The sequence below is a fragment of the Sardina pilchardus genome, chromosome 10, assembly GCF_963854185.1.
Source record: "Sardina pilchardus chromosome 10, fSarPil1.1, whole genome shotgun sequence".
NCBI lineage: Eukaryota > Metazoa > Chordata > Actinopteri > Clupeiformes > Clupeidae > Sardina > Sardina pilchardus.
In genome coordinates, this window is record NC_085003.1 from 29412309 (window position 1) to 29423448 (window position 11140).

Consider the following 11140-nt stretch of genomic DNA (forward strand, 5'->3'; position numbering starts at 1 on the left):
GTAATACTATAGACTGGTATGTAGGTGTGTGTTCCCCTATGCATTTGTTGTGTCTTTCAGGTGATTTGTATAAATTGAAATGAATTTTCCATGTGTTTGTTGTAGGCTTATTACATCTGGTTTAGTGTGAACGTATGTTGATGAGCTCCATATCAAGTGTATGTCACTCCATGTCTGTGCGTGTTGTGTATTTAATCTGATTTTGTGAGTCAATGTTGTTCCATGTCAGTGTGTTTATTATGTGTTTTGGTGTGATTATGTGTTGTGTCTGTTTGTCTGGAAGGGACTGGAAGCTTTGCAATTCTCTGGGAAAGTGAGGAGCATAGGAGTGTCCAACTTCTCGGTTTTGCAACTGGAGAGACTGCTGTCCATGGCAAAGGTCCCTCCTGCTGTCAATCAGGTGTGTCTACCGATCCCCTGAAACACCAAAATCCAAATCCAGCTCAATGCATTCATGTTCAACTCAGTCCAAAGACCAACATCATCATCAGGTTTTAATGCTTGCCACATCTTTTTGAGTCAAGCTATTTCTAAGGGTCAGCGTAAACGTAAATGTAGCCATTTGATGCATTGCACCAGAGGACGCAGAAATACAAAGTTGATGTAACATGGCAAGTTGTCAAAGTTATGTTATGACAGCATAAGATAGCCTACCATCCACCCATGCACATACCCATGCACATGTATTCTATATATGGAGTGAACATATTTAATGTAAGAATGAATGGTAAAAAACTATACAACAAAGGACAAGGAAGACAAACTAAACTGGGGCATGCAAAAGGCAAATGTGACTACATCAACAAACTGCAGACTGACATGTACATACAGAACTACACAAACGCAGACACATTTGCACCTGTCTGGTTTGAGAAAAAAAATGCAAATTCAGAAAGTTTGCATTCAGACATTTCCTTAAGTGCAAAAAAGTGCAAAAACATTGCTTTCGCTTGTTAGTGAAAGTGAGGACGTGATGAGACAGACAGAGAGAGAGAGAGAGAGAGGGAGAGAGAAAGAGAGAGAGAGGACACATTTAGGACACATGGACACATTCAAGGCAGGAAGACACCAGGATCCAGCTGAGATTGACCAGCATCAGCCTGAGACACCACCAGCACAGATTTACTCTGTTAAGAGACAAAATCTACAGGTGCAATTTTTCAGATCCTCCGGTGCACTCTGTCCTATGACTGGTCATTCATCTACAAATAACACATCTCCCTGCTAGACTCATGAAGCAATGGCGGGAATTGTATGACTTGGTACACATAACTTTGTTTCTCATTTACAGAGCTCGGAGTATGTATGAACACAGGCAATTTTGAGCACATAAACACACAGAGACGAAGCAGTTAGAAGACCATTAGAAGAGCTGAATTCAACAAAACATGTATTGGGTTAAGACAATCAGAGAATTATGGACCGCACCTTTAAATCAGAGTGACTTCTCTCTCCTCTGTCATTTGGCCTCCCTGCCTGCAGGTGGAGTTGCATCCATACCTGGTGCAAACTGACCTGATTGAGTACTGCCAATCTAAGAGCATTGCCCTCACCGCCTACAGTCCCTTTGGAAGCCCTGGCAGGCCACCAGACCGGTGAGTCATCACCACCTCAGCGAAACAATGTTACTGACTGACAGCCCTTTCATCTCAGTGTGCCCAGAGGTGTAAAAGCGGTCTTTGGTATTATTTGCCCTCAACGGTGCCTTCCAGGCAGCGCTGCCTTCAAGGCACTACTCCCCTCAGTTTAGGGGTTGCATGAGGGTTGAGGGGGTTAGGGTTAGGAATAGGTTAAAGGTAGTGCCTTTTAGGCTGTGCTGCCTGGAAGGTGCCGTTGGGGGCAAAAAACACCATTGAGCTGTAAAAGCCCGGCTTCATTAAGTAAATGTCCTCCCATGTATTGGTTGTACCTGTGCACTTGTTTCACTAATGAGCTCATCTACCTGGCTGCAGAGTTGTATGAAATGGTTCGAGTAAACATGTGGCAGGACTTCTATTTTCTGAAGCCGGACTTTTACATCTCTGAGTGTGCCTCATCCACTCCACTTCCCTGTTTGCTCAGGATGTTCATGTAAGTGGTGACTGATCAAGCTTTGTTGTGTCCTTTGGGTGGCTGACATGGATCTTACTATACTTCATGACATTGTGAAAATAAACAACTTCTCGCAGAAGTGATTGTGTAAGGGAACTAACTAATTGTGACGCAGCCGTGGCCTACTGGTTAGGGCTTCGGTCTGGTTGCTGGTTCGATTCCTAACCATAGGAAAAACAGATTGTGAATTTTGTGTAACACTCTCTTATAAACTTGAAATGCATTTTCAAACACAGTATATCTGCTATCAACTGGCATAAGGCTAATGGCACTGGCTGCCCGTCACTTTCAAGATGTTTCAGGATGTTTAAATGCTTTTTTCTTTCTTTCTTCTCTATAGGCACCAGGGAGACACTGACCCAGAGAAGCTCCTGCAGGATCCTGTAGTGGCTGACATAGCAACAAAGCACAGAAGAACCCCAGCACAAGTCAGAGTCCCTTTTCTCCCTCCAGGAACTGCATAGCAATAAGATGATTAAATCTTGAAGCTGTCTTGATCTGTCCTGAATTTAAATGATTGGCAAAGAGCAAAGGGAAACACTTTACTGTAAGGTCTCTACATAAGAGTGACATGATACTGTCATTACACATGAACCCAAACCATAACCCTAACCCTAACTTGTCATGACAAAATGTGAATGGCACTTAATGACAGAAGTGTTATAAACATTTATGACTTAATTAATGTTTATACATGTTTACAATGTTTATGACACATTCATGACCGTGTCATGTCACTCTTATGTTGATACTTCCAAGTAAAGTGTAACCAAGCAAAGTCACTCAACGACCAAAGTGCTGTATGAATTAAAGCCATCATGTGGCGTCTAGGAACATTGAGCTGATCTGTTGATGTTCAAGCATAGGATCTGACTAAATTAGCCAATTAAACTACATTGAATAGATTTGGCATTGTCAGAACTTTTTAATTAGACTCTAGACTTCGCACTTGGCACACCATTTAAATGACGGCCCTTGGAGTAATGAGAATCAGGACTAGTGCAAGTCAGTCGCAGTGACTGACAATGACTGAACCATTGTTATCAGGCGGAACTGGAAGTCAATGATACAGACAGAGGCTGTTCAGCTGAAACAGTTCATTTGTGTCAATTAATTGCTTTTGACCTGTCAGTTTACAGTGGCCCCTGGCAAACAGAGATCCTCGGCCATCCTCACTAAATTAAAAATCTTTCTCTCTCTCTTTGCGTCTCAGGTGCTGCTTCGGTATCACATCCAGCAGGGCATCTGTGTCGTCCCAAAGAGCACCAAGCCCAATCACATCCTGGAGAACACTAAGGTCAGGCCATACCTGCACCTTTACAAACAAATTCTATCTTTGTCCTCGCTCGGAGCTTCAGGCACACTTTAACAACTGTGTGACTATTCCCCTTATCAAGGGGATTTTGGAACCAAAAGGATTCTATAGGATTGACAATCCTATAGGACTCCTATCAGATTTTGTATTTTTGTATTTTTTTGTAACGATTTTTTGTATCCTATAGAATCCTATAGGATTTTGGTTCCAAAATCTGATTGGAATCCCGTGGGACTTCTTCATAAGTGGTTTATGAATACTTTAAAAGTTGAATAATGGAATACAATATAATAAGGATTGTTTGAATTACTGTGATTTGAACTTGCGCAGATCTTTGACTTCACACTGGATGAGGAGGACATGAGCAGACTGAGAGGGCTTAATAGAGGATGGAAGGCCTGTGTCGTTGATGCGTGAGTCTCTCTCTCTCTCTCTCTCTCTCTCTCTCTCTCTCTCAGACACACTCACTCCCTCTCACACACACTCATTTTCCAAACATGCTTTAGGATCACAGTCTAAAGCTCCAATGGTCTCCTGTGTACCCTCTGTCTGGTTCCTCTCTGCTCACACTGAAGGATGAGCATTTTTCTGCTGTTTTTGCTACAGACATGCTTACATACACATGCAAAAATATAAAAGGAACTAATCTTACTTTATAACTATTAGGCTATATTCAGATTAGGTGTTTTTCCGCAGCTGTCAGCATACATTATAATAAGAGTAGACCGAGTTTTATATTATAATCCTATTTACAGTGTTTTCAAAGAAGTCCTCAGCTTCTCTTTAAAAAAATCATCACAGGGTCTTTTTCGGCAGCAGCAATTTTTAAAGTTGAAAAATGTTCAACTTCTAGCGGAGAAACACTCTATGTCATTGCTGTTTTTCAACAGCTGGACCAATCACAAGCAGATCACCGAAAAAAACCCTTCCGACTGCTTTTTGGAACAAAAACGATGGCAGATTTTTTAAAAACTAAAAAAGCGGTCCGCACAATTTCTCTTGAATAATAACAAGAAGCCTGTACATACCCTTACTTAAAGGTATACTATGCAGTTTCAGGCATTTTTGGTGACTGTAGAGCTTTCCCTAGAGTTGAGATATATTTATATATTATTCTGCCATTGCCGGGCTGACTATTCTTGAAGTTGTATCGCTGGTTCTCTTGTTGGCTATGCTTCGTGAATGATTCCCCTATTACAAGTTTGTTTACCAAAACATTGGCTTTGTAAAGGTTATATTAAGGTGATAACCTTGCATTGTGTACCTTTAACTAAAGAGTAAGTTATCATTGAGTGCTAAGATACTAAGAGCTGTGATTTCACCTGCTAGGCTGAAGTCTCACCCATTCTACCCTTTCAACTGAGATCTGCTGACTGCGGACTGCCTGACCATTGATCTGCAGGACTGTTTGCTGCTGCCTCTATCGGATTTTGAAATATCTAATCAGGGCAATTAGACTGATTTGTATTTTGTGTGAATTGTTTACATACATTGTGTCTACGGTATGCTGTGAATGTGACATTTTCTGAATCCTGTTGTTGAAGAATCTCAGGCTTAAAAAAATGAATTTGTTGCAAAGAGCTGTGCATGTCCTCATCCCAATCTGTTCAAGTTAATACTAAAGTAATGAAAACGTATCCTTCTTGATTCTTTATCAGATAATGACGTAAAGAGATTATATTTATTGATACTCTGATATAAACAACATTATAAACCCCCCTGGTTCGAACCCAGGAGCATTAAAAAACACCGTCCATATTTAATAAACTAACGGCAGTGACTAATCGTACAGTTATTTTTAAGGCAAACACAATTTGAAGTCCGAACTGCGCATATGAAAAGGATGACCTCAGTCCATCCAGTCGTGTTCCTATGTGAGGGGTCTCCTACTGACCCTCCCCCTGCTGTGTCCAGACCTGCCCTGGGGGTGGGCAGGCGGGGGTCGTGAGGGCGAGGCCGTGACGGGACACACACACGCCGTGGCGCCCGCGATGTGCTTGGGCAGATCGTGCCCCCTGGCCCAGTAGCCGGTGTCCGGGCGGAAGACCTGCGTGGTGTGCGAGAACGCCAGCGTGTCCCAGCTGTACCCGCCCAGCACGTAGACGCGTCCCTCCCACACGGCCACGGCCGCCTCGCTGCTCGCCCTCAGCAGCGGGCTCACGCGCGTCCACTGCTCGCCGCGCGGCTCGAACGCCTCCACGTCCAGGATGTCGAAGCGCTCGATGCTGTCCTGGTGGTCGTTGCTGCCGCCCAGCGCGTAGATGCGCTCGCCCAGCGCCGCCATGCAGTGCCAGCCGCGGGCCACGAGCATGGGCACCCGCTCCGTCCACGCGTCGCCCTGTCCGCCCTGTCCGCCGCCCGCCTGCGGGTCGTAGCTCAGGAAGTCACGGCGGTAGGGGCCGATCTGCATGTCATGGCCGCCGGAGATGTAGACTAAACCATTGTGCACGGAGCCTGCATGGCCATAGGTCAACCTGCAGAGAGAGAGAAAGAGAGAGAGATTGATTGCTTTGGTAATGTGAGTACCCCTCGTCATGCCAATAAAGCACTTTGCAACTGAATCTGAGAGAGAGAGAGAAAGAGAGAGAGAGAGAGAGGTAGAGAGAGAAGTACAATACACATAAGTACAATACAGTACATAAGTGAATCTGAGAGAGAGAGAGAGAGAGAAAGAGAGGTAGAGAGAGAAGTACAATACACATAAGTACAATCTCAGTAGTTGGGAAAGGCAGAATATCACAGAAATAGGACAATGCAAGTGTTCAAACGTACAACAGGAGCACTGGATCCAGGTGAAACCCTCACCTCGGCAGGTCAGCCACAAACTCCCAGAAGTCCTCGGAAGGATGGTACACTTCTACAGAGGACAGGGCTCCGGAATCATTCCTCCCCCCGACAGCTATCAGACAGTCCCCCACAGCACCCAGGTAGAAGTCCACTCGCCTCAAGTTCATGGAGGCCACCTGGACAGGTAACAAGATGAGGTCATAACAATGGGGTAAGAATGTTGGGAGCAGCACCTGGTGTACGGAGAACTGCTAACATTACAAATCGGAGCTGCTTTGTGTCCATATTCAACACTGAACGGTGAACGGTTTTGTATCCATATTCAAAACTGTTTGACTTAAAAAATAACCTTTAGTCAAGTGTTTATGCTGGTTTGCAGAGAACCACCTATCAGAGGTGTAAAGGTAAAAGTCACATTTTTGTTCCAACCATTCACTTAATCAGTTGCTCTTAAGCCAGGTAGATCAGGCAATTAGTAAAATCACTTGTGTTAAGTGCACGGGTTCGGGTAGAACCAATACATGTCAGGACTTTCACTTTCTGAAGCTGGACTTTTACTCTGATTGAAAAATTGTTTGGGAAATGACTAGAACCATTGTTTATTATTTTGTGTATTTAATTTGAAACTTGAGTTATTAATATATATATATATATATATATATATATATATGTATATATAGATAGATATATAGATATACAGTATATAGAAGGAAATCAAGCAGAGAAACACACAACACTCCATCTTAATGCTAATGTATGATCAAAGCTTAACCCTAATTGCATAACATTGTTTTATGGGTGAACACCTCATACTAATACTGGGACACAGGGCCTTCTTCAGCATGTACCCTTTCACATTTAAAATACACACACCCACAGTACCTGGCCAAGCAGGGGGGTATTCCAAGTACGTGGTTTAGTGACAAACCTGGGTAAGTTAACTAGTAACTCTATTAGTTAACTCTAATAGAAGAGCTGTATGGCTCTATTCTCCTAACAAAAACAATGCCATTGGGCTCTTGTTGTAGGAACTGTACCACTTACTCTGAGTTAGCTTACCCAGGTTTGTCACTAAACCACATATTTGGAATACCCCTCAGGAGTACAAGGACAGAAACCCAAAGGCAAGGCATCCAAACACCGACTGCAGGAGACCCACCTGAATCCAGGTGTTGCAGCGGGGGTCGTAGCGGTACAGCAGGTTACTGGCCGTGTCGCCCCCGTTGTCCCGCACCGTGCTCCCCCCGGCGGTGAACATGAACCCCCCCAGCACGGCCACGCTGTGATGGCTCCTCTGGGCGGGCAGGTGCGTCTCCACCTCCCATCCGCTCCGCTCTCCCGGGCCGTCCTCCTGCTCGTAGCGCCACACCTCGGCGCTCAGCTCGTCGCTCCTCTCCGACACCTCGCCCCCGACCAGCAGGAGGCGCTCCGTGGCCCCCCGCAGCTGGGAGCGCGGGGTCTGGAGCAGGGGCTGGGCGCTGACGCGGGCCTGGTAGTTCAGGGCCTCCTCCAGGAGAGGCTCGCAGCCGGCCTCCGGGGGCAGCAGAGAGCGCACGGCGGGCAAGGCCCACTCGGCCAGCGCGGCCGCCGGCATGAGCGGGAAGCGCACGTGGGCCAGCAGCTGCCGGGCGTGTTCGGTCCGCTCGGGCCCGTGAGCGAGCCAGCGGAGAGCGGCGCGCAGCACCGCCTGCTCGCTCTGCTGCTGCACGCGCTCGGCCGACAGGTAGGCGGCCATCTTGGAGGCCGGCACGTGACTCAGGAAGTGCGGGGCGAGCGAGAGCGAGGCGAAGCGCTCCAGCACAAAGCGGTCCACGAACGCGTCCAGACGCTCCAGGCTGTAGAGCAGCGCCAGCTTCTGCAGGTACAGGAAGTTATCGGCGGTCACCTGCGCCTCCAGGAACTGGCAGCAGAAGTCCACGGCGTGCCACACCTGTAGCAGGTGCGCCGTCTCCAGCACGTGCTCGATGTTGCCGTCGTCCAGCAGCAGCTCGCCGCTGTACAGGAAGTCCACCAGTGCCCTCAGGCCCTCGTAGGACGCTCCCACCAGCTCCACCTCCTTCTGCTGGGCCTCCCGCATGCTCAGGGTGAACATGGCCTGCGAAGAGAAGGAGGACAACGAGGCTAAACTCCAACTAGCATCACACCAAATATGGCGACTTACTCACTGGAAGGCGAAAGTGTTGTTGTGAGCTGTGTTTTTGGGCAACCGCATCTGCATCTGGTTCCAGAGGCGGACGTCCTGGGTTCAGAAAGTAAAAGTCGTGCCACGTCTTTGATCCAACCATTTAGTAAACCAGCTCATCCTAGCAGCCAGGTAGATCAGATAATTAGTGATGTCACTTAAATGTGTTAAGTGGACAGGTAGAAATATTATATTATATGGCATGCCTTTTACTTTCTGGAACCGGGATGTCCGCCTCTGACTGGTTCCAAGTTTTGAAAATTGCATTGGAGAATCATGAAAATGTGCCTAATGATGAATAAGTTCTCCAGAACAACAACACTGCTCAAAACGTTGCCTTGTGTATCATCATCATGACAAATGACAAAGGCTGGATGGGAACAGAGATGAGATGAGAGGGCTGGGTAAAGGGAACACACATGCATGCCGCTAGGCTAGACACTGGAATATGACAAATCCACAACAGGGAGAAAACCTCATTCATTCCTCAAAACACAATTTGTTTTTGGCCAGTAGCCTACCTGGAAGTAAGGACTGGAGACGGCAAGCAGGGCTCGGTGCGCAGGGACCCTCTGCTCATCCGCCACCAGCACCACGTCACACAGCTGGCCATGCTGACGTTGTTCGTTGAGGCCATGGAGCAGGCAACTGGCCCTCTCTTCCCAGCGATAAACCAAGCGCCCGGGTGAAAAACGCTGCATGACACATATAAGACTGTATGACGTGGACTTGCATGGTAAGCTTGAAAATGCAAAACAACAAAAAGGTTTGATAGACATGATTTTAAAAATGATAAATAAAGCCTAACTATTGGCACCAACCTTGGATGATTCACCTATTCCATGCTGGCGAGACGTTTGACTTGGCGCCTCCATGTCCCCAATCTGAAATATCGGACAAAGCAACATTAGAGATGGGGGAAGTAAAATAATGTTAATGTAGCCTAGGCTAGGCTATGCTGCCATGAAGTTAACAAGAACACCACTGAGTGTTGCCTCCTACGAAAAAGTCAGCTAAGACATAATTTCACGACAGCCTACCATCTAAAGGCCTCGGTGTTTTGCTCTGTCAACCGAATAAATAGGACACACAACAAACAAACAAACGTCACTGTCAATCGTTCTCTCCTCACCGATCATTAACCAGCATCAAAACAGTAGCCTGCAACTTTTGTTTGTCGCTTTTGCCTCCGCATACACATTTTCAACGGTAGAATATCTTTGTAAATCCATTACCAGAGCATCATCCGCTGTTGGTAGACATTGCCGAATCATTGATTTTGTTTTAAAGAAACAAAATATCTAGGTTACATGTTGTTATGTATTAACAACCACTCTTCCTCTATGTTAAATTCTGTATACTCAATCTAAATGAATTCCCACAGCGCCCTCAAGAGTGTAGGAATATAGATGGACCTTAGCAGGCTGCAAAATTCAGACATTCATCAGGTGAGCTCACTTGCATCATATGAGTCTTATGAGGCCAGAGGGAACAATAGTATGATGGGATGTTGAACAGATGTGAGCGCCATTGAGAATAATCTAACATTGTGTTGCCAACTGTTGTCCCTGCTTAAAAAAAAAACCATATTTTTTCCCTGTCCCTATCAAAACCTCCAGAAAGATATTTTAGGAGTAAGAAAAATATGGAGACACTATAGGCCTAAATCTGTTAACAAGTTGGTGGTGGGGTGGTGGGGGTGGAATATTGTTGTGCGTTTACTTTTTGGAGTAGCCAGAGACATAATAGTGTGCAATCCTCCTCATTATAATTATTGAGTAAGAGTGCACAGGATGTATGGATTTATTTATGCAGGCTATCTTATAGAATAGGCTATTTCACATCATTGAAATATTAACAAGTCGACAGGTGTGAGGAGCATCAGAATATCTTTGGAGATTAACGTTAGGCTTCATGTGGGGTTTCAATATAGACTTAATCTCCTAAAGACCACTAAGCCTTGTGCATGATGCATCCATACATCTGGCTCAGAGGGGAATGTGTAGGCTAAGCTACTAAATGTAGCCTACAGGACAGTCACAACAGCAACTTAGTGTTTCAACCCATGCAGTGTGGCTTAATATTTGACTTTCTTTTTATATTCCGTGGATCACCTTAAGGAACTAAGCTGCGTAAAGTAGGCTGAGTGATTTTGATGAATCATTAATACTTGGCAAAACAAAGGAGACAGAGAGAGCTTTTTATGTTAATGTAGAACACAGTGGCTTTCATTTGGCCAAGGTTTGAATGCTTATCAGTTCCATAGAGGTGAGAGGAAAAGTTAAGTGGAAACATCCAGATAAGATAACATGTCATAATGTAATGACACCACGAACATGAATAGGCAACATAACTTTAGTTGTATAAAGGCTTATAGCAATTCATTACCCTAATAATTTCATCTCCATATTTTGCCTTTTTCTCTTCCCTAGACATTTGTGAGAGAGAGTGAAAGAGAGAGAGAGGGAGAGGGAGGGAGAGAAAGAGAGAGAGACGAACACGATCCCTACTGCATTATGGCATACTGCAACAAACCCAAAAATGCGCACTCCATATGCTGCTCCTCTCGTGCACCTTGCGGTGGGAGGGCTGGGCTCGGCTTGGTTAAAAATAACATCTCATTTAATTACCCTGTTGTAGCTTCGCCACAATACCTTGCCTGGTGTCTAAAGGGTTAGTTATTCCCTGTAAATCACAATCTAAATGGTGTAACCATAAATTTTACAACTGCATTGTTCTCAGGAACAAAAAGACATAACGGTTTA

At 45.3% G+C, this 11140-nt stretch overlaps 2 protein-coding genes across 4 annotated transcripts in view; one reads left to right on the plus strand and one right to left on the minus strand.

Moving 5' to 3' along the window:
- The window catches only part of zgc:56622 (uncharacterized protein LOC326033 homolog), a 7358-nt gene extending 2303 nt beyond the window's left edge, over positions 1-5055 (plus strand). Inside the window, exons 5-10 of the mRNA XM_062547553.1 lie at positions 284-400; positions 1483-1595; positions 2432-2519; positions 3305-3388; positions 3737-3819; positions 4736-5055. Of these exons, the coding sequence (XP_062403537.1) occupies positions 284-400; positions 1483-1595; positions 2432-2519; positions 3305-3388; positions 3737-3819; positions 4736-4769 (519 nt within the window). The 3' untranslated portion in view covers positions 4770-5055. The remainder of the gene's footprint in view (positions 1-283; positions 401-1482; positions 1596-2431; positions 2520-3304; positions 3389-3736; positions 3820-4735) is intronic.
- klhl36 (kelch-like family member 36) lies at positions 5054-9732 on the minus strand. 3 transcript variants are annotated; one of them, XM_062547549.1, is made up of 6 exons: positions 9611-9732; positions 9197-9259; positions 8897-9070; positions 7353-8288; positions 6212-6369; positions 5054-5880 (listed from the first exon to the last, which is right to left on the minus strand). In XM_062547549.1, the coding sequence occupies exons 1-6, from the start codon at positions 9647-9649 to the stop codon at positions 5277-5279; spliced, it is 1974 nt and encodes a 657-aa protein (XP_062403533.1). In that variant the 5' UTR covers positions 9650-9732; the 3' UTR covers positions 5054-5276. The 3 variants fall into 3 exon arrangements, with proteins under 3 accessions (XP_062403533.1, XP_062403536.1, XP_062403534.1); XM_062547552.1 differs by having other exon boundaries at positions 9508-9643; XM_062547550.1 differs by lacking the exon at positions 9611-9732 and adding an exon at positions 9416-9493.
- Between the last annotated feature and the right edge of the window lie 1408 nt (positions 9733-11140).